Source organism: Thalassophryne amazonica, chromosome 10 (genome assembly GCF_902500255.1).
Source record: "Thalassophryne amazonica chromosome 10, fThaAma1.1, whole genome shotgun sequence".
NCBI lineage: Eukaryota > Metazoa > Chordata > Actinopteri > Batrachoidiformes > Batrachoididae > Thalassophryne > Thalassophryne amazonica.
In genome coordinates this window covers 76,333,262-76,359,245 of record NC_047112.1, presented here as the reverse complement: position 1 = coordinate 76,359,245, position 25,984 = coordinate 76,333,262, and the positions used below count along the sequence as shown (strand labels likewise).

The following is a 25,984-nucleotide window of genomic DNA, read 5'->3' as shown; positions in this document are numbered from 1 at the left end:
TGCACTTTACACAAAACACGAGTTCAAAAAGAAACTAGAAAAGGTGAAAACACTGACCGTCATCACAACAAGCCTTATTCATATCAAATGTTATCTGATCTCAGCACAGGAGGAGCCAGCGGACAAGCTGTGTAATTTATAATATAAAATATAACAATGCTGAAAAATAAACTGGCATAAACGGCCAATACCGATATCCGCAAAAACACTGACATATCGGCACCGGTAATCAGCCCATATCGGTCGACTCCGATATCGGCAGGTTAGCTATTTAAGTGATAAACATCACTTAAATAGCTACCTTGCACAACTTAAATAATCAATATACTTTTACTCTAATCATCACAATCAAAAACATTTGGCGGATTGATTATTACTCTGCACTAAATTCACTCACAACAGCAACTTTTGTCAAAAATGACCAGAAAAGGCATCAAAACGTCATCAAATTCTCTGAATATCAGATCACACAGATGAACAGATATGAAGTGAAAGTGACGAAAGGCTAATAATGAACCATTTCTGCAAAAGTATGATTACTGAGCTGGGGAGGTGATGGTCTATAGCGATTAAGCGTTGGGATTGAGACAAAAGAATCCTTGGTTCAAATCCCAGCCAGACCGGAAAATCACTAAGGTCCCTTGGGCAAGGTCCTTAATCCCCCAGTTGCTCCCGGTGTGTAGTGAGCGCCTTGTGTGGCAGCACCATGACATCGGGGTGAATGTGAGGCATTATTGTAAAACACTTTGAGCGTCTGATGCAGATGCAAAAAAGCACCATATAAACGCAGTCCTTTTACCATTTATGAGAACTAGCGTTTCCTCACAGCAGCCGTCTCCAGGAGACAGGTCGGCACAGCAGCTGCTGAGTCAGCAGATCACCGTGAATTTTTGACCTCATCCTGTCTTCAAAGTGTTGATCAATTTTTAAAGTTTAAGTGTTGTGTAACCGCCCCCCATTCAGGACCTTCAGTATATTTTCTAAGTTCATACCAAGTTTTAAGACATCCCATTACTTCTTGGCACCACAAATTGTGTTATTTGTATAGAAAAGAAGATGACGGCCTCTTTGCCTGCAGAAAAGCCTGAAGACAAAATGTTAGACCCCAGTCACAGATCACTTTTCCTCCTCTCACCTTCAGCCAGCACCACATCCTTCAGTTTCTCCACTGCTTCAGCAAAGTGCGCCACGTCCCTCAGCAGGGCCGGGATGTCCTCAACCTCAATGGCTGTGCTCTCTGGACTCTCCACTGGAGTGGTCGGCGTGAGGGCTCCTTTCCCGTGGCCTTTAGTGAACACCCATGACTGCAACGGGAACCCTGACAAGACAAACAATCTCTAAACCAACACAGAACTTTATTTAGCCAAGAGAGTGGCCCAAAAGCAAATTTGAAGGGCACACAGGAGACAACGCACTTCTGCTTTTTAATCTGATTACTCAACTTTGACCCTGATAGAAGAACTTTGATGCTGATCAATGACCTTTTATTCAAACCATTATTATTAGATGATTATGACTGTGATCCTGATCAGTGACCTTTTGATGTCCATGAAATAGGATACAAGTCCAGACTTTGAATCTGATTACTGAACTTTGATCCTGATAGCTGAGCTTTGATCCTTACCATTATTATTAGATCTTGATCGATGAATGATGTCCTATAATTACAATCTAAATCCACCCTTTTCATCTGGGTACTGATCTTTCATCTGGATAATTCAACTTGCTGTTCAGTTAACTCCGAGCCTGATCAATGACCTTTTGATATCCTCTAATTAAAATTGAAGTCTAGCATGAAAGATCACAGTCAAGATCAGCCCTCTGATCCAGATCCACACCAACATTTAATAGATTTTTCTTTGAACCATGTCCTGCTAACAGACATTAGTAACCATATAATCTCCTGAGCAGAGGTAATGCAGGGCCACTGTTTTAAACATTTCACTGACCTTCTCCAGTCTTTACTGTGAATTTACTTTCTTACAAAGTTGCTGTTGCAGAAGATATCGCAGTTACATGTTTTATCCAGTTTGGAAAGTGAAGTCCGCCAAGAGGACACAATCTCTTCCTCTTAAGTCCATTAATTCTCCAACTGAACTGTGAGAACCACAAATATGATTGTTTGGGTTGCTGGCATGAAAATCTATATATTAAAAGCCAATTGGCCTATGTGTACGTCTGGACGCGTGTGTGGCTTCGATCACAGAGAAACCTGGGAGAGCTGATATTTGCCACTTGGTATACTTATGTATTTTGAGTCAAGGATGAACACTGTGAAAACAGAAGTTGATATGACGAATATTCTTGAAGAAATTGGGGATATTAGGTAAGAACAGTGAACAATGGATGCTGATAAGTAAATTCTGGACTCACATGCCATTCCTGCAGGGAGCGGTAAATCATTGATATATTAAAAGCCAAGTGGCTTCTGTGTACATGTGTGGAACTTCAATCACAGAGAAACTTTGATCTTTAGAAGTTTTCTGTTTTTTTTTTTGCAACAACTTGCCACTAACTGACCTCGACTCAAAAAATAAAAAACAACCATGTCTATATTTCTGCTGACTGTCACCAGATTCCAGTTCATTTCCAGTTTGAGATCCAGCTCAATCCCATGTGGCTTCTGTGGGCTAAACAACCATCACTGGATAATCTGCCTGCTGCAAAGGTGGTCTAGGGTGAGCACTGCAACAACAAATACCCAGTCATGAAAATGTGGCGCTTTTCATGATGTGGGTTTATTTTACTAATTATAATCCTCCCCCTTCCCCTAACCATAACCCTAACACCCACCCAGACCCCCCCCCATCACAAAATGCGCCCCATTTTCGTGATGATATCATGAACCCATAGATTAATTGCCTTTTCATAGTGCCATCACATTGGGTTGTGCCGACCGAACTGCTGTCAAGTGACAGGTTCTGAGGATATTTTAAGTGTGTGAGTTGCATTTAAGAGTAAAATGTACTAACTTGAGAGCAGTGTTGCCACAGTTACTTTGAAAAAGTAACTTAGTTACTTTACTGATTACTCAATTGTAAAAGTAACTAAGTTAGATTACTAGTTACTTTTCCCAGCTGCCGACAACAACCCTCTGCCACCTCAACATGACAGATACCTGTTTTGCCAAAACTCACTTTATAGTCACCCTTTCTTGACTTCAATGAAAATAAATACTTGTTTTATAAAAAGTAAAATAAAGACGTCTTTCTTGACCTCATATTTAACTGTTGACAGCACTGTAACAGTAAAACTTGCAATTTCGAGCCTACATTGTTTATAAAGGTAACTATTAAATTCTAACATTTTTCTAACATTTAAATTCTCTCTAAACATTTTACTTGTCGAAATTATTATTATTTTAAGCAATATTAGTTGTAGTAAAAAAAACGGCTTCAAAATTGCACCTTTAATCTAGGGGTGTTGTGGGAGGGGGGCACATCCTTGCCCCACGCCCCCATTCCATCTAGATTCGCCCCTGCTTTGGCGTTTGAGCACAAAGAATGGATAACATTTATTTATGCAGAAAACAGGACCAGATTTACAGGTAAGAAAGTTTTATTGCATTTTCACATCATGTGGTCCTCAGAAAGAGAGTTTAGGTGCATTTGAGTGGAAAATAGTGTTAGTTGTTGACGCGTCGCGGAGGATCAGCTGTTTTTAACGACCAGATACAGAGCGGCTCAGCTCAGAATTCTAAATAAAGGAGGAAAAAAGTATAAAAATGTCTTTGTAAAGCTCAGTGCAGGTGTGCTGATCACCGCGCTTTAAGAGGTGAGGACGAGTCGAGCAGCTGCAAAAAAAACGCGGATTAAAAGCTCACAGCTCACTGAAAGTGGGCAGTTCAGTCGAACCCCGACCTCCTGCCCACAGACCAAGTTTAATGCTGCTATCGACCCACAATGAAAAATAATAGTAACGCACAGTGACATGGAGAAGTAACTTTAATCTGATTACTGATTTGGAAAGATTAACGCGTTAGATTACTCGTTACTAAAAAAAGTGGTCAGATTAGAGTAACGCGTTACCGGCATCACTGCTTGAGAGGTAAACCTTTACACAGCTTGGTGCTCGGATAATATTTTGTCCAGTCTGACTCCCAACGTCACAAACTGACACTCCACCAGACTCCAACTCATTACCACTTTGAGGTACAGCCAAATCCCACATGTTGTCTTTGGACTGGACAGTTTCTCTATGAACTCTATGAACCAGGATAACTTCATTTTTGGATCAGCCAAACTCGAGTCATTTTTTATTCACGCTCTGCTGTGGATGCAACAACAACAAGCACCATGAGGATGACTTTCTGAACCGCACCTGCAGCACTGGCATGTCTGCTGAGGGCCGTCGGTCTCTTCAGGGTGGATGGCTGGCATCCCGCACCCTGCATTGCTGCCATCTTACTGTGCTGGGTGCTCGGGGTACCTGGGCAGGACAAGGAGGCGTCCTGTTGCCCCGCCATGTTTGGGGTGAGCGTGGAAGAAGAGGCCGGTGATGAGGAGAGGGTGACATCACCAGCATCTTTGCGAGGTTGCTCCTGGAGAATGGTCAGCTGAGAGAAAAGACAGAAAAAAAATGTGACACCCTTGTGTTTCCCAGCAGAGCAGGCAGCTTGGAGGATATGGAGCTGGCCTGCCAATATGTAGGCCTGGGTTCGAATCCTGCTCATCATGCTACCCATGTGTGTGCTAAGGCGCTTATTCTGCATTGTCTCAGTCAACCCAACTGTCAAGTGTGTGTCGGCTTTAGCTGGGACGTAAGCTGTAACGGACTGGCGTCTCATCCAGGGGAAGTCGCAGACTCTCATCTACTTCCTGCCACAGAAACCGGACATAAGCACCGGCCCGGTGGGCCTCAGGGTACTGTATGAGGACCTGATGTGAATCCCAACTGACTGCCACAATCGCAACAAAACTCATAAACAAACCTCCCAAAAAGGACTTTCACAAGATCCTGTGTTGCGTTTTGCAACACTTCCTGCCCGCAGAGCTGCAGGAAAGTGTGACAAACATAGACGACTGAAAACCGAAATGTCAAACAGGCTGGAAGAACGGCAGCCGCATTTCAACCCTACGGACCAAAAAAACAAAAAATCACACACGGAGGCCACGACCTTCGCCTGATTTAACATCTAACACACACAGTGTCCAACAAGTTTATCCACACTGACTGAAGACACAGTTTAAAGGATTAGAAGAAGGCGGCCCACCTGCTTCAGCCACACGCTGTGCCTGTTGGGCAGCACGTCCAGTTTGTCTTTGCCTCGACACACACTTTTCTTAACTCTCTGACAGGTAGAGTAAGGGTTGTAGCTGCTTTTGGCTCCACGTTTCAGCATCCTGCTGCCTGATCCTCATTCTGAGCAGCTGCGATCATCTCGCAACGCACTTCCTGTCCCCAACTTTTTTTTCTTCTTCTTTCTGTCCGAGTTGCTGAAACGGTTTCAGACAGACTTCGGGCTAAGCTGACCTGAGTGATATGTGTGTGTGTGTGTGTGTGTGTGTGTGTGTGTGTGTGTGTGTGTGTGTGTGTGTGTGTGTGTGTGTGCGCGCGCGCGCGAACTCACCGCCGGCGCGGCGCTTTGCGGACCGGGACTTCCCGCTCGGATCTTCTTGGAGATGGACGGAGTCTTGATGAGTTCTCTTTTCTTCCTGAACATCTTCAGGGTGCCTTTTCCGTCCATGCCGGCTTCTTTCAGTTTGACGTACACACCCCCCACCCACCCCCCGACTCGCCACTTCTGCGCCCTGCCGCTCGCGCTCAGCGGCACTTCGGTCTGCAGGCACGGCGCGTGCACATCTGTCGTCCTCCTCCTCCGTCTCCTGTCGTCACACATCGAGCACGCGCAGGCTCACAGACAGCTCACAGCGCACGAACCGTCTGTGCGCAGGTGTCCACGTGTGCTGTGCGCTTCCTCTCCTCCTCGTGGCGCGCGGGAGAGACTTTTTAAAAGCGAGTGTTTTTTGTTGTTGTTTCGTGAGACTCCAGCCTTATTAAGCTTTAACTTTCTCATAAAGTGCGTGGGCTGTCGTCCAGGTCCACGCACGTATCTTCCGCGTCGTTTGAAATTCAGTTTCGCCGCAATCAACGTGTCCGGACGCACGTGCGCTCCCGCCACCTTCCGCGTGCACCTGCTCCCCGCGTGTTTAAAGGGAACATATTGTGTCAAATCAGTTTGGAGGTACTTTTTATTTCCTGTCAAATACGGCTGTGACGTGGACATGTTGAAACTCCTCTGAGCAAACTATAGTACTGATAGAATTTTTTTACCTCCAGCAAGGAGGAGTTTTCACCGTAGCATAGTCTGTTAGCAGCGTAACAAAAACTAAAGAATGAATTTCAATTAAATTTGACAAGCAGATGGTTAATTTTATGGTAACAGTTACAATCGGAGCATGTGCAGATGCTGCCTTTGACATTATATAGCCTAAGTAGATCCTTGTAATTTGATTGGTGGTTTGTATGTCACCTGATTTTGATCATTCATCCCATTTGCCATTTCATTCCATTTACCTGCAATTTTGATTTACTGGGTAATTTTTGTTCCATAAGTTTTGTACCATTGCACACCTCAACCACTCACACTAGCAGCAACAGCATTTAGCTTGAAAACAAACATGGCAGCGTTTGTTTTGGTGACAGACCAAAACAAACTGCTATGAGGCTTTGAACAAGGTTAGTGATGGTGCTCGTTCTTGTAACACACACACACAAAACAAATCCAGTAAATGTAATACTTTCAAATAGCTAACAAACCCAATCCTATGGAAGCGCATCGTACAGAACCTGGATTAAAAAAAAAAAAACAGGATAATAAACCGCAGACAGACGAGGAAATAAAGTGCCTGTTAGCGATCTGGGCTCCACGTAACCATTTCAGACAGAAACGAGAACAGTTTGTCTTCCATGTTTTTCCTGTGTGTAGCCCGTTATAGCAACTAATGTGGATAACATTTTGGACAAACAGATCAGATCTGGTCAATCAGTGTGATTTGATTTGAATAAGATTTGCATTAAATCTGATTTGAACTGGCAGTGTAAACAAGGCCTAAAGTCTTCCTGGGGGATCCGAAGACTAGTGGAAAATGTAATGCTTTCAGCGTGTTCTGGTCTTCCTCCTCTCAGTTGGTTGTGCGTGGATGACCTCCTTAGAGAGATGACTAGGGATCATCCTCATCAGGGAGCCATACGACCTCAGCTAGCTGAAGATGACATCACTCAAGGAACAGTTCGAGTTGTGAAAAGCCGGCTGATATGACTTTTTATCATCAATGAACAACACTTAGGCTCAGCAGAACTGAATTCAAAAGTCTATTCAGTATTTAAACAGTTTTCCCCCTCCCACAGCAAATTATTTTTTCAGTTTTGAACATCAATTTCTGTAATTCTTGTTGCTGGGTTTATGGTATCAAACCAGCTTCTGGTGCTGATCTGTGATTCAGTCCAGAACATGAATCTTTAGGATGAGCATCAGTACGGTGGCTCTAAGAGGCCAGATGCACTGCAACTTAAGAAAACACCAGCAAATAGAAAAACGCTGCAACATACATCAGTGACAGGTGCACGAAGTACAACTCTGAAGCCTTTACATATTAAAACAAAACACTGCATTACTTACTTGGTACTTTTCATGTGAAAAGTCTTCTTATGGCCTCAGACAGTGGACTCATCTCTGTGCTCGTCCTGTTAGACCTCAGTGCAGCTTTTGATACTGACGACCATAAAATTTTATTAGAGATTAGAGCATGCCATAGATATTAAAGGCACTGCGCTGCAGTGGTTTGAATCATATTTATCTAATAGATTACAATTTGTTCATGTAAATGGGGAGTCTTCTTCACGGACTAAGGCTAATTATGGAGTTCCACAAGGTTCTGTGCTAGGACCGATTTTATTCACTTCATACATACTTCCCTTAGGCAGTATTATTAGAAAGCATTGCCTAAATTTTCATTGTTATGCAGATGATACCCAGCTTTATCTATCCATGAAGCCAGAGGACACACACCAATTAGTTAAACTGCAGGAATGTCTTTCAGACATAAAGACATGGATGACCTCTAATTTCCTGCTTTTAAATTCAGATAAAACTGAAGTTATTGTACTTGGCCCCACAAATCTTAGAAACATGGTGTCTAACCAGATCCTTACTCTGGATGACATTACCCTGACCTCCAGTAATACTGTGAGAAATCTTGGAGTCATTTTTGATCAGGATATGTCCTTCAATGCGCATATTAAGCAAATATGGACTGCTTTTTTGCATTTGCGCAATAGCTCTAAAATTAGAAAGGTCTTGTCTTAGAGTGATGCTGAAAAGCTAATTCATGCATTTATTTCTTCTAGGCTGGACTATTGTAATTCATTATCAGGTTGTCCTAAATGTTCCCTGAAAAGCCTTCAGTTAATTCAAAATGCTGCAGCTAGAGTACTGACAGGGACTAGAAGGAGAGAGCATATTTCACCCATATTGGCTTCTCTTCATTGGCTCCCTGTTAATTCCAGAATAGAATTTAAAATTCTTCTTCTTATAAGGTTTTCAATAATCAGGTCCCATCTTATCTTAGGGACCTCATAGTACCATATCACCCCAATAGAGCGCTTCGCTCTTAGACTGCAGGCTTACTTGTAGTTCCTAGGGTTTTTAAGAGTAGAATGGGAGGCGGAGCCTTCAGCTTTCAGGCTCCTCTCCTGTGGAACCAGCTCCCAATTCGGATCAGAGAGACAGACACCCTCTCTACTTTTAAGATTAGGCTTAAAACTTTCCTTTTTGCTAAAGCTTATAGTTAGGGCTGGATCAGGTGACCCTGAACCATCCCTTAGTTATGCTGCTATAGACTTAGACTGCTGGGGGGTTCCCATGATGCACCCAGTGTTTCTTTTTATTCACCTCTTTTTGCTCTGTATGCACCACTCTGCTTTTAATCTTTGGTGATTGATCTCTGCTCTCTTCCACAGCATGTCTTTTTCCTGATTCTCTCCCGTCAGCCCCAACCAGTCCCAGCAGAAGACTGCCCCTCCCTGAGCCTGGTTCTGCTGGAGGTTTCTTCCTGTTAAAAGGGAGTTTTCCTTCCCACTGTCACCAAGTGTTTGCTCATAGGGGGTCGTTTTGACCGTTGGGGTTTTTCTGTAATTATTGTATGGCTTTTGTCTTACAATATAAAGCGCCTTGGGGCGACTGTTTGTTGTGATTTGGCGCTATATAAATAAAATTGATTTGATTTGAAAAGAGGACAAGAATCAGACATCTTTTAAATAAAACAAAGTGTTTACAAGTTAGATCAGAGACCTTTGTGATTAACAAGCGAGAGAAAACATTTTGTTTTAGTTTGTTTTTTGGTAAGACACCACAAATAAACAAGTCTAAATCCAATCTCATCTTTTATGTGACCCAAGGATCATCTCTGCATTGGTGGTGATCTCATTACTTTAATGAGAAGCCATTTTTTAAACCACTCTTGGCTTTAAAGCAATGTCACAAAAAGAAAATGCAGAATAAAAAGCCAGAATTCTGACACTGAAAATTTTATTACCCCAGTTGATGTATGCGCAAGTGGATTAGTGGTTAGCACTGTTGCCTCTCAGCAAGAAGGTTGTAGGATCGCTTCCCACCTGGTCCTTTTTGTGTGGAGTTTGCATGTTCTCCCTGCATTTGCGTGGGTTCTCTCCAGGTGCTCTGGCTCCCTCCCACATCCAACGACATGCATGTCAGTGGAATTGGAAACTTTAAATTGACCGCAGGTGTGGATGGGTTTGTCTATATGTGACCCTGCAACAGACTGGCGTCCTCTTCAGGATGAACCCCGCCTCATGCCCTATGACTTCTGGGATAGGCCCCAGCCCCCGCGTGACCCTTGACATGGAGTAAACCGGTATAGAAAATAAATGAACGCATGCACTCTGCAAATGGAACATCCAATTCCAGAAGTGAAACAAACCATAAAGACATTTGTGTTTTTGATGTCTGGAACAAGGCCAGTTTGGAAATAATCAGTTTAATGCAGAAAACAAGTTATTAAAATCTTTAATAAATCCTAAATACCTCCATAAAAAGACTCAAAATGATGGCTGTACTGTAAAGTTTTACTTCTAGTACATCTAGAATTTGTAAGAACCAGAAAAAATAAGACGACAAAACTGGCAAAAAAGGTAACCTTTAAAAAAAAAAAAAAAAAATGTAAAACAGCCACTTTTATCTGAGTAGTTCTCTATGGACATTAAATATTAATGTAATGGCTGCAGTGTATACAAAGCACACTGTAGTGTATAAGTATGTATCGCCTCCAAAATGTCTCCAGTTATGTAGAAAACAAAAAATATAAAAAATGAGCACAGAAACTAGAGTTTCTCATCACTCAGAGGAAGCAGAGAGTTTAATTATGAACAGCTGCTTGTCTTGTCATTTGTGTCCAGTTTTAGTTCGCAGTATGACGAGCGCCTAGAGTTCCGTAGCTGGTCCCCATTCGATGTCATCGGCCTCTTCTTCGTCTTCATCATCGTCGTCAGAGCTATCGCTGCCTCGGATGTGTGTACGTCGGAACTGGACCGCTTGATGGTAATGTGTCAAACTGCACAGAGCGGGAGAGAGAGAGAGTTCAGAATTACTCAGAAAATAATGGTGTAAGTTTACGTAAGACACAAAAACCTCTTACACTATAAACTGGGGGTGCTTCTTCTCCACTTTGGCCTGCGGCTCCGCCGACCGCGCCTGGAAGAGAGGAGGAGTTGGATTTAAAAAAATAAATAAATAAAAACAACCCATTTCTAATATTTCACATTATTAACAGGACATATCAAAAAGTAAATACAACAAAAATGGTTTTACAGACTCTCAAAGTGTTGCTGAAGTGAAGTTTCCATTTCCATTGTTTGACTAATTAAATGGCGTCCAACACTTTCCAGCCTCTGTTCACATCCGCAAAGTAAATTCTTTTATATGGGAAAACATTTTTGAAAATGGTTGAAATTATTAAGAGCTTGGTTTAACAAATATATATCTAGAAGAAAGTACAGCATTTTTGGAAACTGAAAAGATGCATGAAATCTGGTTCTAAGGTGTCCTTTACATTAAACCCCACATAAATCATGTAAGACAAACACTTCAGTCTTAAATAAATTAAAGACCGTTTGTTAAACATTTCCACATGGGTAATTTGTCGACGTGCTGGAAACACATTAGTTCAATATGTGTTCCCCTCCCCAAAGAAGAAAGTTAGCAGCTAAAGCAGGATATACGAGTACAGGTGAACCCCGTTAACTCTCGTCAGTTGGGGTCCACAATCGGAGCGTGAGTTAATTAAGCTGACAAAAAATAAATAAATAAACAGTACATTATACAGTAGTCTAAATTTTCTGGGTCCATAAATCTACCACGAGTAAAGGCAAAATAGCAACTTATGCACTCACTTGTATGCAAGAAATGCTGTTATGTCATCTGCTTGTCCACTGCTCAGGAGTTACCTATGTTGTGTTAACAAAGTGTGTCCAGACGCAGATGTCATTGTGACGTTATGCCTCACACACCCTGAACTGTACATACACTGAACACACACAGTTATAAGGCAAGTTGTGAATTGGAAACATTAAATAGACTGTAGGTGTGCATGTGTCTGTCCATCATGTCCAGGTTGAACCTCGCCTCTCGCCCAGTGACCACTGGGAGAGGCTCCAGCTCCCCTGTGGCCCCTAATTGGAATAAGCAGGTATAGAAAATGAATGGATGAATAAATGAATATTGCCACTCTGCTTCTCAATAACTGCCATGAGGCTTTAATCAATGGATTCTGTCACTTTCTTGATCTGTTGACAATTTTTCATGCAGCAGCGACCCCGGACTTGCCGATTCATGACTTGATGGTGACTTTGTCCCATCTCTGGTGATCCAGCCATGGATCCATCCATAGTCAATCTCATTTCATTTGTTTGTCCATAAGACCTCTGAAAAATCTGTCTTCAAGTATTTCTTGGCCCATTCTTGACATTTCAACTTCTCTGTCTAGTTCAGTGTTGGTCACATTTCAGCCTCTCATATCTTACCCATCAATGAACACTTTGTGCTTCTGGACACTCCAGGTAGGTTGCAGTTTTGGAACACAGTGGCGCTGGAACATAACGGGTCCCTGATAGCATCATGTTTAATTCTTCAAGTCTTCTGCAGTTAATTTGTGTTTTTTCTTCTCCACGTTTCTTGCAACCTTGTTGAATATTTTCAACAGAATGTCTGATTGTTCTGTACTATGCCTCCACAGCATGCCTGTTTCTAGGTTGTTGCATCCCTTTGAAAGGCATTTTACAATTTTTGACCCTTTGGTGTCTGTTAAATCTCTTTTTTTTTGGTCGATTTTGCCTGAGGTAAAGAAGCTGCTAATAATTATGCACACCTTGATATAGCATGTTAATGACTTTAGCCCACACCTTCCATCATTACATAAATATATATCAACTGAGAATGTTTAAATCCAACAAGCATTCTTTTTTCTATAGCTTGAAGTTGGAAAATATGTATAGAGATGATGATTTACGGTCAGAATATTTACTTGCCTCATGATTGCACACGTAAGGTCATTGAGGAATGTGAAAGAAGCAGCACTGATAATGAGGACAATGTAGCCACACAGTCATACCCTGTCTTCATGAATATTAACAGCACAGTGCACTTACCCAGTGTACATCTATAAAAATGATAAAATCCGCAGGGGCACAACACACTGCAGACCGACAAGCGTACAAACCACACGTTTTCAGCTTCTAACCCTGACTACAAAGTCTTAGGACGGACCAGAACTGTGATAGATGATATATGATGCAACGCAAACGTAGTATGAGTAAAACTAGTGGTAGATGTTTGTATAAAAATGTTTGAATTTTAAAAATTAAACCAAAATCTGGTTTACCTCTTCTAATTTCTCTTCGATGGCAGATAGGGATGCGTGTGTTGGACTCTCTGTCTGCACCTCAGGAGCTAAAGCCTCACTGACGGAGTAAATGGTGGTTGGGTTCGGAGCTACAAAATCTGGCGGGCCATCCAATGGCGTGGTAGGTGCGATTATGTCCTCAGTGCTGAACTCCGAGTCTGAAAAACCCGGGTCTTCTTCCTCAGCAGGACTGTGTAGTGGGCTGTAAGAATCCCGGCGGGGTGACGTGGGCTCTGGCACGTCCATCAGTGGTGGGATTTCTCTGAGTGAGTAAGTTTCCGGTTGAGACTCGTAATCCATGCTGTCACTGCGCTCCCCAAAGGCAGGTTCAGAAGATCGAGCTAAAGCTGCACCGCTGCTCCTGGCTGCTTCACGACCGGGGAAAACCTCATCCACCTCCTCGTTGTCAGTGTAGGCCTCTCCGTCTGTGAACGGCTCTCCATCGGTGTCCTCCAGGTCACTGGCAGCACTGAGGTAGTCCGTTTGAGTTTGGTCCAAAGCATCCAGGTCCTGCTCCACACCACTCTCCAACTGGACCAAAAAAAGAATTCAGTCTGATTAGTGGTTTGAAATTAAGAAGAAAGAAACTGTCAAATAACGGACAAACACAGAGGAAATGATGTCAGCATTAAAGTATCAAAGAGAGCTTCTATACTTAATTCTGCCAAAAAATTACAATATGTTAAACCTTTTCCGCAACAAAGACTCAAAGAAATCCATTAAAGGGGTAAAAGAACAAGTTTGTTTTTATTTCACTGCTCCTATTAAAATGGCAATCAAGCCTAAAAGCTGTCATCATGTTTGGCAGTTTCCTCTTTGACAGAATTCCTATTTTCAAAGGAAAACCTTAAACCTGCACACTGTAGTTAAGACATTTGAGCATTTTAAAATTGTTAGCACCACACATTACTAGTGACATTATTACATTTCAGTTGTGACTATTTACCTTTATATATATATATATATATATATATATATATATATATATATATATATACACACACACACACACTCAACAAAAATATAAACGCAACACTTTTGGTTTTGCTTCCATTTTGTATGAGATGAACTCAAAGATCTAAAACTTTTTCCACATACACAATATCACCATTTCCCTCAAATATTGTTCACAAACGGAATACGGAGCTGCGTCAGTCACAGTCAGTCAGAGCTGCGTGTCGTCAGAGCGAGCTGCAAAAAGTTTGTACCTGAGTTTTCAGAGGTGGTGTTTGTAGTTGCCATCTGCCACGCCGGTGTTTGCCAACCCGGACAGTGGGAATACCACCTCAACCGGCAACTTAGCCCCGCGACTGGACAGCAACAACGTCCGAGGCTCAACGTGGTGAATTCACTGAGGCCGCGCGCTGCGTCATTAGAGCCGCGCGTCACGAGTGCCGCTTCCCCGAGGCCTCGTGCAGCCACCGCGGATCCATCAGCGCGGAAACACCGAGGCCGCGCGGCACCAGCGCAGTGCAGATCCATCCCGGTGACAAACAACGCAGGCTGTTAACATCGGCGATCGACAAGCTGCTCATAAGCCGACCATGGGGCCTAAGAAGGTTCTGACAGCGGAGGAAGGTGACGATATTAAAAAATCTCTGGACTTTCTATCAGAGGAGATTTCTGTTGTGAAGCAGCAACAGAAATCAATTATGGATCTGGTGGAGGAGGTGAAGGCATTACGGCTCCAGAATGCCGATAAAGACCGGCATCTGGTGCAGCTGGAAAATAGAGTGGCTGAATTGGAGCAGTACACCAGAATTAACGACGTCATCATCACAGGTCTTCACATCAAACCACGGTCCTACGCACGGGCGGTAACAGATGAGAGCGGAGGGGAGCCCAGTGAACAGGAGGTCAGCTCTGTGGAAAAACAGGTTGCTGATTTCCTCCTATCTAAAGGTATAGAAATGGATTTAAATAACATTGAAGCGTGCCACCCTCTGCCCCGGAGAAATGACGGTGATAAACGAACCGTCATCATGAGATTCTTGGACATTGTGAATAATTGTAAATATAAAACATCTACCGATTTAAATGAAATTGATATGGTGGTGGTAAAACAGGTCATTGAATGGATTGTAGAACCATTAACATACATCTGTAACTTATCATTTCAAACCGGTAAATTTCCCAATCAAATGAAAATAGCTAAGGTTGTGCCGCTGTATAAGACTGGGGATAGACACCACTTCACAAATTATAGACCTGTTTCTTTGCTTCCACAATTTTCCAAATTATTAGAAAAGTTATTCAATAATAGATTAGACAAATTCATAAATAAACATAAATTACTTACTGATAGTCAATATGGATTCAGAGCACATAGTTCAACATCACTTGCATTAATAGAATCAGTTGAGGAGATTACAAACGCCATAGACCACAAATTACATTCAGTTGGAATATTTATAGACCTTAAAAAGGCTTTTGATACAATTAATCATGACATATTAATCAATAAACTTGAACAGTATGGGGTTAGGGGGTTGGTGTTGCACTGGGTGAGAAGCTACTTAAGTAACAGAAAACAGTTTGTGAAGTTGGGGGAATATACATCATCATGCTTGGACAATGCTTGTGGCGTCCCACAGGGGTCAGTATTGGGTCCAAAACTGTTTCTAATTTATATAAATGATATTGTCAATGTTTCCAAAATATTAAAATTAGTATTATTTGCAGATGACACAAGCATTTTTTGTTCAGGGGGGGATTTGCAGGAGTTACTGAGGAGGATCAGTATAGAAATGGGAAAATTGAAAATATGGTTTGACAGAAACAAATTATCATTAAACTTAAGTAAAACAAAATACATGTTATTTGGCTATTGTAATACAGACATACAGGTTCAGTTACAAGTCGAGGGGGTAGATATTGAAAGGGTACATGAAAATAAGTTTCTGGGGGTGATAATAGATGATAAGATAAACTGGAAGACTCATATAAAACATATACAAAGTAAACTGTCAAGAAGCATTTCAGTTCTAAACAAAGCGAAACATATTCTGGACCACAACTCACTCCGCATTCTTTACTGCTCACTGGTTTTACCATATTTACAGTACTGTGCAGAGGTATGGGGTAATACTTATAAAGGTACAACACAATCACTATCAGTAATGCAGAAAAGAGCTATAAGAATTATTCATAATACTGGCTATAGAGATCATACAAATCCACTATTTTTACAATCCAAATTCTTAAAATTCACAGACTTGGTTCATTTTCAAACAGTACAAATTGTGTATAAAGCAATAAACAATTTACTTCCAGCAAATATTAAAAATATGTTTTTTAACAGATCAGGGGATTACAGTCTGAGGGGGAAATTTAATTTAAAGCATCAGTGGGCACGAACAACATTAAAAGGTTTCTGTATTTCTGTCTGTGGGGTGAGGATGTGGAACAGATTGGGAGTGGGGCTCAAGCAATGTCCAAGCATGAACCAGTTCAAGCAGCGGTACAAAAATATGTTTTTTTCTGGGTATAGGGAGGAGGAAGGGTAATGAGGGTTAGGGTGTTTTTGTTTTTTGCTTTGGCTTGTAAATATATAGTATTTTGTATGTAAGTAGGTATGTGTAGGTGTATATTTATGTTTGTGTATATATATGTATATATGTATATGTGTATATATGTATGTGTGTATATATATGTATATATATATATATATATATATTGATATCGGTTTAGGTGTGTAGGAATCTATGTGTATATGTGGCAAAGGATATTACTGGTTGTGGGGAAGAAGGGGTAGGGATAAATAAGCTGATGCTTCACCCTACCCCTTTTCGGACATGTTGGGTACACAGTAGGAACTTTTTTGTTGTTGTCTTTACTGATCTATCTTGTAATTGTTGTTGTATCAAATGTTCGAAATAAACAGTTTTTATTCATTCATTCATTCAAACCAGTCTAAATCTGTGATAGTGAGCACTTCTCCTTTGCTGAGATAATCCATCCCACCTCACAGGTGTGCCATACCAAGATGCTGATTAGACACCATGATTAGTGCACAGGTGTGCCTTAGACTGTCCACAATAAAAGGCCACTCTGAAAGGTGCAGTTTTGTTTTATTGGGGGGGGGGGGGGGGGGGGGATACCAGTCAGTATCTGGTGTGACCACCATGTGCCTCATGCAGTGCAACACATCTCCTTCGCATAGAGTTGTTCAGGTTGTCAATTGTGGCCTGTGGAATGTTCGTCTACTCCTCTTCAATGGCTGTGCAAAGTTGCTGGATATTGGCAGGAACTGGTACACGCTGTCGTATACGCCGGTCCAGAGCATCCCAAACATGCTCATTGGGTGACATGTCTGGTGAGTATGCCGGCCATGCAAGAACTGGGACATTTTCAGCTTCCAAGAATTGTGTACAGATCCTTGCATCATGGGGCCGTGCATTATCCTGCTGCACCATGAGGTCATGTTCTTGGATGTATAGCACAACAATGGGCCTCAGGATCTCGTCACGGTATCTCTGTGCATTCAAAATGCCATCAATAAAATGCACCTGTGTTCTTCATCCACAACAGACGCCTGCCCATACCATAACCCCACCGCCACCATGGGCTACTCGATCCACAACATTGACATCAGAAAACCGCTCAGCCACACACGCTGTCTGCCATCTGCCCTGAACAGTGTGAACCGGGATTCATCCGTGAAGAGAACACCTCTCCAATGTGCCAAACGCCAGCGAATGTGAGCATTTGCCCACTCAAGTTGGTTACGACGATGAACTGGAGTCAGGTCGAGACCCCGATGAGGACGACGAGCATGCAGATGAGCTTCCCTGAGACGGTTTCTGACAGTTTGTGCAGAAATTCTTTGGTTATGCAAACCGATTGTTTCAGCAGCTGTCAGATTGGCTGGTCTCAGACGATCTTGGAGGTGAACATGCTGGATGTGGAGGTCCTGGGCTGGTGTGGTTACACGTGGTCTGCGGTTGTGAGGCTGGTTGGATGTACTGCCAAATTCTCTGAAACGCCTTTGGAGACGGCTTATGGTAGAGAAATGAACATTCAATACACGAGCAACAGCTCTGGTTGACATTCCTGCTGTCAGCATGCCAACTGCACGCTCCCTCAAATCTTGCGACATCTGTGGCATTGTGCTGTGTGATAAAACTGCACCTTTCAGAGTGGCCTTTTATTGTGGACAGTCTAAGGCACACCTGTGCACTAATCATGGTGTCTAATCAGCATCTTGATATGGCACACCTGTGAGGTGGGATGGATTATCTCAGCAAAGGAGAAGTGCTCACTATCACAGATTTAGACTGGTTTGTGAACAATATTTGAGGGAAATGGTGATATTGTGTATGTGGAAAAAGTTTTAGATCTTTGAGTTCATCTCATACAAAATGGGAGCAAAACCAAAAGTGTTGCGTTTATATTTTTGTTGAGTGTATATGACAGACCCATTTTTATTGTCATTCTAAAAATATCACAGATGGTGTCACAGAACGAGATATCGATGCACTGCTGAATACCAGTCCAAGGTGTGTGATAGTGATAAATAGATTTTTCTTTTTTAAACCTGTTGATGACCATCTCTGTATCTGTGAATACATAACATACAATAAATAAAAAGACCAGGGATATTGCACATATGAAGATGCTACAAGGATAAAGTCGCTACCTGATGCTACAGTGTATTCTATGTCCTACATTCTATATTGCACAGTTCATTCTATTGATTTGTATTTAACTTTCTTATGGCAATTGGGTAAAAGCCAACCGCCATAAGTCTGTGTGTTTTGCAAATCAGGCTACGGTATAGTCTAACCGAGGGCAGAAGGGAAAACATATTTTTAAAGGGATGTGAAGTGTCCCTCATTATCCTTCTTGCCCTGGACAAGCAGCGCTGTTCTGCCAGTTCACCAATGGTTGGCGGCCTGGCCCTGATCTTCTCTGCTGCCCTCATGACCCTCCCCAGTGCCTTCCTGTCTGCAAGGCTGCTATTTTCATGTCAGAGAGATAATACTGGTTTGTATACTCTCTATTGTTCCTCTAAAAATGTGTACACACACACACACACACACACACACACACACACACACACACACACACACACACACACACACACACACACACACACACACACACAAAACAAGAGGTGGCCTTATTCCTTCAGACATTTTGTCCCACTAAAGTGTCGATGATTAAAGAAGTAGGTTGCTGCTGCTGTTTTGTTGCCATTTTCAGCACACAGAGTTAACTCATTAGGACTGTGCCCCTACTGACACTCATGGATTAATAAATAACCTAGTTTTTCAAAAAAAAAAAAAAAGAACTTGACACAAACAAAGGTGATGAGAGCATCCAGAAGCTTGACAGCTGATGACGTTTTAATATGAGTAAGTTATAAAAAGTGGATTTGTTCTATAATCTATGGAATAACCTGGTCAGAGAAAAACATTATCAACCAACATATTTTATAAATACATAAATGAAATGAGAATTTTCTGTTTCAGTGTTCTCAATAACTGTTGTGTTGGATTATTAGATTATATGAAATAACAGATACAGAAAAATTATTGGTCTTAAGTTAAGAAGGGTAGGTGCCATAAGTTAAGGCTTCAACCCACACGTCTGTTAGAATAATGAAATGAAGGTTGGTTACAAGTTTAATCAGTCAAAACATGTTTAGATGAGATGATTTTGTGAAGACATTTCATAGTTTTCTTTGTATTCTTGAATCACCTTCAAAAATAAATCACAAATTTAAACAGCTGCCACACCAAATTAATGAATGTTGCTCTTTTTACTTCACGACCACGGTCATGTTTTCAGGCCAATCATAAGCCGTATTTATTTATTTATTTATTTATTGTGTGTGTGTGTGTGTGTGTGTGTGTGTGTGTGAGAGAGATCTTACTGTCACTTCAGACACCCAGACAGGTTTTGACTGTTGGTGGCGGATCTTGTTCTTTAGAGAGTCATACCAAACATTGGAACTGGGCTGCAGGTCAACACGTGCTGAGGGAGACATGCAAGAGAATTCACTAAGGTGGAGTATAGATTGCCAGAAGATCTTTCAGACTGTATTTTAAAGTTAATGTGATGAATTTGATGCCTGTGTTCTTACCGGAAAAAAGGTGGCTGCAGTGCTTCCTCAGCTTGAGGGCCTGTGCGTAAAGGCGTCTGGAGCTCTTGTTGGAGTTGGGGCTGTACCTCTGTCTCATGGCCTTCACGTCCTTACGGCTGTGAGGGTCCAGGAACAGAACCATAGGGTGGTACTGGATGTAGTTCAGCCTCTCTATTGCAGTAGGAGTAATGTCCAGCAAAGGGTGCTTGTCCTGGAAAGAGAATAAGGTGTGAGGAGCGCGAAACTAGAAAGTTTTCACAGGTAAACCGTCCCCTACATTAATATGTATCACTATTTATTATATAACGGCTAAGTGGATCCTTGTCATTTGATTGGTGGCTTGTATGTCATGTGACGTGGATTATTCGTACCATTTGTTATTGTGTTTCACAGACCGCGCAATTGTTCTTTTTAGTGTGCAATTTTGGTGCTATATGAAATGTGCTATTGCACGCCCTGACCACCGCGCATGCTCGCGCTACTGGGGGTGGAGTTTAGCTAAACATGGCGGAGTTTGTTTTGCTGGCGGACGACGATCTGAAGGAGCTAACTGACGCTGCTAATTCTTCTAACACACACACACACACACACACACACACACACAAACAAAACAAATCCACTACGCCGTAAGCCATGTGGAGGCATGAAGAGCTGTTAGGATGAAAAGTTGGACAAATTTCTGTTGCAATTTTTCACTGGAGTGAGGAAAGCAGACAGCAGTCTGTACACAAAGTCAGTGGACGGCATCACAGACTACTGAGAACAATTTTGGACTCCTATTTAAAGTTTGTTTTGGACTGTTAAGTACCAGTGACAAAGACCAAAATGAAAGTCCCCTTTCTGTTGTTTATAAATGAATAAAATATCAAATGACAAGATGCTGTTTTTGCCATTATATATAAAACAAATAACGAGTGTTTTTCTCAATGGTACGAATATTTGAGGTGAAAGATGGAACGTACCATTCAACGAGGTGAAGCGTCTACTCACCTTCTCTGCGATTCTCCTCACGGTGTCTAGTTTAATAACTGTGGAGGCGCTGTCTCCACCTCTACTGCGAGGAACCATCTCTGCCATGAGGCAACAAGTACAAACAAACACAAATAAATCATGTACGAACCACCCAGTCACAATAAAAAAAGAATTATATTCTCATTTTTAAGATCAGGGGCCTGTACTACGAAGCGGGGTTACTGGCTTATCAGGGTAACTTCGGGAGTAAGTTGATGACGTGTGGAGTAACTTCCCGGTTAACCCGTACTACGAAAGGTGGATAGGTTTTGATCGAGGTATGCTGCCATGGCAATTTATGCTGTGTGCCAAACCTGCTCCGAGCAGGTTATGTTCTCGGTTAGCTTGAGGTTTTCGCTTAACCACTCCCTTTATAAGTACCGTCCATCCACCTTCAATCACTCCGAAGACAATGCCGGCCTACCTGGATGATCCGTTTGATATTGGGGCACAAATTGTGAGGGGCTCTCTTCGCAGAGCGAGGGTTTTTAAAGACCGGCAGAATCTGCTGACATACCCAGACGATATTCTCTATGAGAGATATAGATTCTCAGCCGAGGGAATTCGTTATTTTTGTAAGCTGATCGGACCAGAAGTCTGTAACATCACCCATCGTACACTGTAAAAAAAAGACTGTTGTTTTTACAGGAAAACACTGGCAGCTGTGGTTACCAGGGAATTCCTGTAAAAAATACAGCAGTTAAATGTATAAAAAAAGAGAGCTCTTGTTTGTAGATTTAACAGTTCTTTTAATGTGAGTCAGCCGTGGTTCATTCACTGTAAATCCATATACATATTATGTCTGTAATGTTATCTACTGTGCTGCTATATGTTTTACAGGAATTCCCTGGTAACCACAGCTGCCAGTGTTTTCCTGTACAAAAAAGTCATTTTTTACAGTGTAGCAATGCCCCAACGATTGAGCAGATAATGTGCCTTGTGCCTATTTTGCCAGTGGACAATTTATGTATTCCACTGGTGATGCTGAACATCTGAGCAAGAATACTGTATGTTGTATGATTCGCAAGGTAGTACTTGCTCTATCTAAACTGTTGGATGCATTTGTCGTTTTCCCTGGCCATTTATCCACAATGCAAATCAAAGAAGGGTTTTATGCAATCGCGGGCAATTACTAATATCAAAATAGGTCTAATGCATGTCCATTAATTAGGCGAAGTGGGGCTTATCAAGCTATGAATATAAACCTACCGCTCTGAAGGATGTTTTTATATTTCATCTTCACCTGCTGCCAGGTGCGTTTGGCACTGCTATTGCATCTGAAATATTGACAGGATTAGGAATAGCAATCATACAGTCAAGGTAGCCTATTTAGGAAACATTAAATTAACCTAACATTTATTAGTAGGCCTATGCCCACTTCTGAATCGTGTTGCATCTGGACGTAATTAATGACAGAAGGTCTTTTTTTTTTTTTTTTTTACACATATTGGACATTCCACAGGTTAATCATCTGTAACAGATTTGGGGAACAATTGAATTGTACGTACGCATTTACCCGATCAGCAATACATTACCAACAAGCCTGTCTTGCTTTATTGGCAGACGATGTGTTCGATTTCCCCCTTAACATTAATTTAAATTCCTTGTAGCTCCGCATAATAATCGTGCATTCTTCTTCGGTAAAGTAAGGTGACCGCGCCATCATTGAAAAATGGTGACGTGTGCTGCAACCTGCCCCTTTTATGTGAACGCGCACAAACTCCAATTAGGTTAACACAGGTTCAACAAATCAACATCTTATTCAGCGTCGTAGTACCGATTAACACCACTTGAGGAAACCAGGTTTTGTCAACCCCGGTTTAGGAGGTTGACCCTGGGTTACATCTGAGTAAGTTAACCCCACTTCGTAGTACAGGCCCCAGTTCCCTGTTTCATGAAGCAGTTTAATCTTATTCAGGCGAATAAACTCACTTAGTTGACTAATTTTTTGATGTTAGTTGTTGCACAAAGTGCTTAGTCGGCTAAATTTTCACGTTACCCGATTCAAGTTTTTAGCCTGGTACAGAGGAGGCTAATCTTATTTTAGTCGACAAAACTTCAGTGTCTTACCTCAAAACAGGTGGCTATTATGTACCATTACTTGACTGAACACTTGAGCACCCGTATATCGCTCATATTCCTCCAACAATAGAGCTTCCTCTGCTTTTGGCCATGATTATAGCAGACAAGTGTCATGATGTGTCCGTGACAGTTCTCACATTAGCCACCAGGTGTCACCGTTACACTGAACAGCGTTGTGTGCACAAACAGGCTTGACAGAAGTGATGTAAGTATGCAGAAGAAAAACTGCTAGGCTAAGAGCTAAGCAGGTGCTGCAGTTTGTATGTGTCCCTAAATTTTAATAAAGCCAGTTAACGAAAAAAAATAGCTGGACAGTTCATGACTACAACCAACCCGGAAGTAAACAAAGTCCCACATTGGAGGCATTTCTTGCTAATGGCACTCGTGAGGCCGTTATGCCCGTGAAAATCGTTGACTAATGTAGGATGGCTAATCCACAAGTTTAGCGATGTGAAGCGGTGATTAGACGGATAATGTTGGGCGACTAACCGTAGTCCACCAAGTAAGTTTAGTAGACTAAAAAATTAGAATGCTTCATGAAACCAGGCCCAGATTAGGACTGAAAACCCACCTGCCACCTCATATTCATCAGGCATCTCCCTGGCCAGCTTCTCCATTGCAATGTCATTAAGAGGACCCAGAATGACAATGGGTCGTTTAAAGTTAGCTGGGGAAACAAATTGACCAGGATCAGAGCTTGTGTTTCCAGTCTTCCATTAAACAAACAAAAACACGCTCTGTGTGGGGATCAACAGAAGTTAAAAGCACACGGACCTTCTCTGAGAAGAACTCTCTCGTAGGCTGGGAATTTGCCCCGGATCGTAAGCTGCAGAAGGTCGTCGCGGGTTCTACGGGCATTCTTTTTGTTCCCTCTGAGGCCTCGTAGTTTCCAGAACTCTGCTCTTGGTCCTGATGACTGTTTCTCTCCGCTAGCCCTCTGTGCCTGCTCCATGCTGGCCAGCTTCTCAGCCCTGCAGAGACAACGACAGAGTCAGAGCTGGAATTCACTGTCTAACATCGCTTCTTCATGATCCATCTCCTCCTGACCTGGCCTGATTTGGGATGGTGCCTTTATCCAGCTCATGTAGGTCATTCCCCATGCGAATGGCCAACCAACTGCCTAACTTCCCACGATGCATGGTGTCCACCACCCTGAACACCTCTCCTCTGGTGAAGCTGAGGCCGATGGGGCCTTCTGACTCGTGGTCATAGTGGGTGCGGATGTAGAAATTGTCTGCCAGGTTTGACTTGATGATCTTCTTATACACTGAAGACAAGCAAAAGTTCAGCTTTGCGCAGTTTGTCAATCATCAGCAGCAGCTTTATCAGAAAGCCAGGTATCAAAATAGGATGGCACAGTACGGTCACTTACGGTCCATCTTCTTCTGAGTGCGTATCTCCACTTGTTCACCTTTCTTGATGTTGAGGAGGAAGTTAGCTGCCTCTTCTCTTGTGAAATGACCAAAGTCAACACTATTTACCTTATCAGAGGAAGACAAACCAGTTTTGCACATTAAATTACAAGATCACGATCCAATTTGTTGATATAAATTGAATGCATTAATATCAAACATGACTGCAATGTCCAGCCCAGATCATCCTTAATGCCCCATTAACAAGTGACATATGGTGAACATAACATGGAGATTTGTCACATTTTGTGCAGACTGTAGCAAAACCTCCAACATGGTTAAAAAGGCAAAGGAGTAGTAGGCCAAGTGGTTAGTGCACTTGGTTTCAGCGCAGAAGGCTCACGGTTCAAACCCCACCCCTGCCACATTTCTCCATGTAATGCGGAGCTGCGTCAGGACGGGCATCCGGTGTAAATCTTGTGCCAATTCAACATGCAGATCCACCTTGGATTTTCATGTGGTGACCCCGAGTGCAAAACAAGGGAGCAGCCGAAAGGACTTACTATTGGGCACCGCAGTCTCGGATGCTTAAGGGGTAAAATATGATGTAATTTCTCTACGTCCGGGGACGGAAGCATGGCACTTTTGCTGCGATGGAAATTATGCAAATTACACATAAGCAAAGTGAAAATGCAAAGAAAAAGTGACGATGCGGTGGGAAAGTGGACATGTTTTGCAGTTTGTTTATTACCCAGAGCACAAACGTGGAGGCGGTTTTGCGAGAGAGCACAGCTACTTTGGTTAGCTGTGTAGGCTAACACAACTTCTCCAATTCGCCTCATCTTCCCTTCTCCACTGGGAACCAAATGAAACCCACGTTTTGTGACTGCTTCGCTGATAGCAGCCAAAAACAAAACAGTACACCATTTATCTTTGTGAAGTTATGCTGTGTATACGTTGCACAATGGCCACGGAGGTCTCTGCAAGTGGCCAAATGCCACAATATCACGCAGGGTTCAAACAAGATTGTGGTGCCCTATTGGCATGAAGGCCTCGTGCCCCCTGTTGCCATCACAGTTGGCCTAAACCTTGAAGGGATGCATGTTTGCTTAAGTTTGATGAACCAGTCAGAAATCCTTGGAAAGTTATTGAAAATACAGTCTTTATCACACATAGACACTAGTATTGGCTCTGTGACCTTCAACCTTTGGTCAAGGTCACTCATTGTTGAACCTGACCTAGACCTTCAAGGGATGCATCCCTGCTGCAAATTTGGTTAATGTGTCTCAAATCTATCTCAAGTTACATGGAGTACAAAGTTTCAGACAGATGTGAGCACAGACGGACGGACAGCATTTCTATTTCAGGTGATGGGGGACAACAACATAGATAAATGTGGGTAATATTTGAGTTTTCAATGCTCTGGTTCTGCAAATGACATTTGCCATTTCTTAATGTTTAAAGTGATAATGAATTTAAGCACAGCGGCGCATACACTTAGTGTGCTTGCCTCCCAACAAGAAGCTTCCTGGTTG

General features: G+C 42.3%; 2 protein-coding genes across 4 annotated transcripts in view; both read right to left on the bottom strand.

Annotated features, from left to right (window-relative positions):
- Window positions 1–5,749, bottom strand: part of arhgap45b (Rho GTPase activating protein 45b) — a 51,302-nt gene extending 45,553 nt beyond the window's left edge. The window contains exons 1-3 of the mRNA XM_034180302.1: window positions 5,570–5,749; window positions 4,321–4,555; window positions 1,136–1,318 (exon numbers count right to left, since the gene is read on the bottom strand). Of these exons, the coding sequence (XP_034036193.1) occupies window positions 1,136–1,318; window positions 4,321–4,555; window positions 5,570–5,686 (535 nt within the window). The 5' untranslated portion in view covers window positions 5,687–5,749. The remainder of the gene's footprint in view (window positions 1–1,135; window positions 1,319–4,320; window positions 4,556–5,569) is intronic.
- A 4,265-nt stretch (window positions 5,750–10,014) lies between these two features.
- Window positions 10,015–25,984, bottom strand: part of tjp3 (tight junction protein 3) — a 58,004-nt gene continuing 42,034 nt past the window's right edge. For all 3 annotated transcript variants that reach the window (XM_034180301.1, XM_034180299.1, XM_034180300.1), the window contains exons 21-30: window positions 24,470–24,578; window positions 24,145–24,364; window positions 23,872–24,068; window positions 23,669–23,764; window positions 20,995–21,074; window positions 20,005–20,215; window positions 19,795–19,895; window positions 12,897–13,448; window positions 10,656–10,711; window positions 10,015–10,571 (exon numbers count right to left, since the gene is read on the bottom strand). In XM_034180301.1, coding sequence (XP_034036192.1) covers window positions 10,442–10,571; window positions 10,656–10,711; window positions 12,897–13,448; window positions 19,795–19,895; window positions 20,005–20,215; window positions 20,995–21,074; window positions 23,669–23,764; window positions 23,872–24,068; window positions 24,145–24,364; window positions 24,470–24,578 — 1,752 coding nt within the window. In that variant the 3' untranslated portion in view covers window positions 10,015–10,441. The remainder of the gene's footprint in view (window positions 10,572–10,655; window positions 10,712–12,896; window positions 13,449–19,794; window positions 19,896–20,004; window positions 20,216–20,994; window positions 21,075–23,668; window positions 23,765–23,871; window positions 24,069–24,144; window positions 24,365–24,469; window positions 24,579–25,984) is intronic.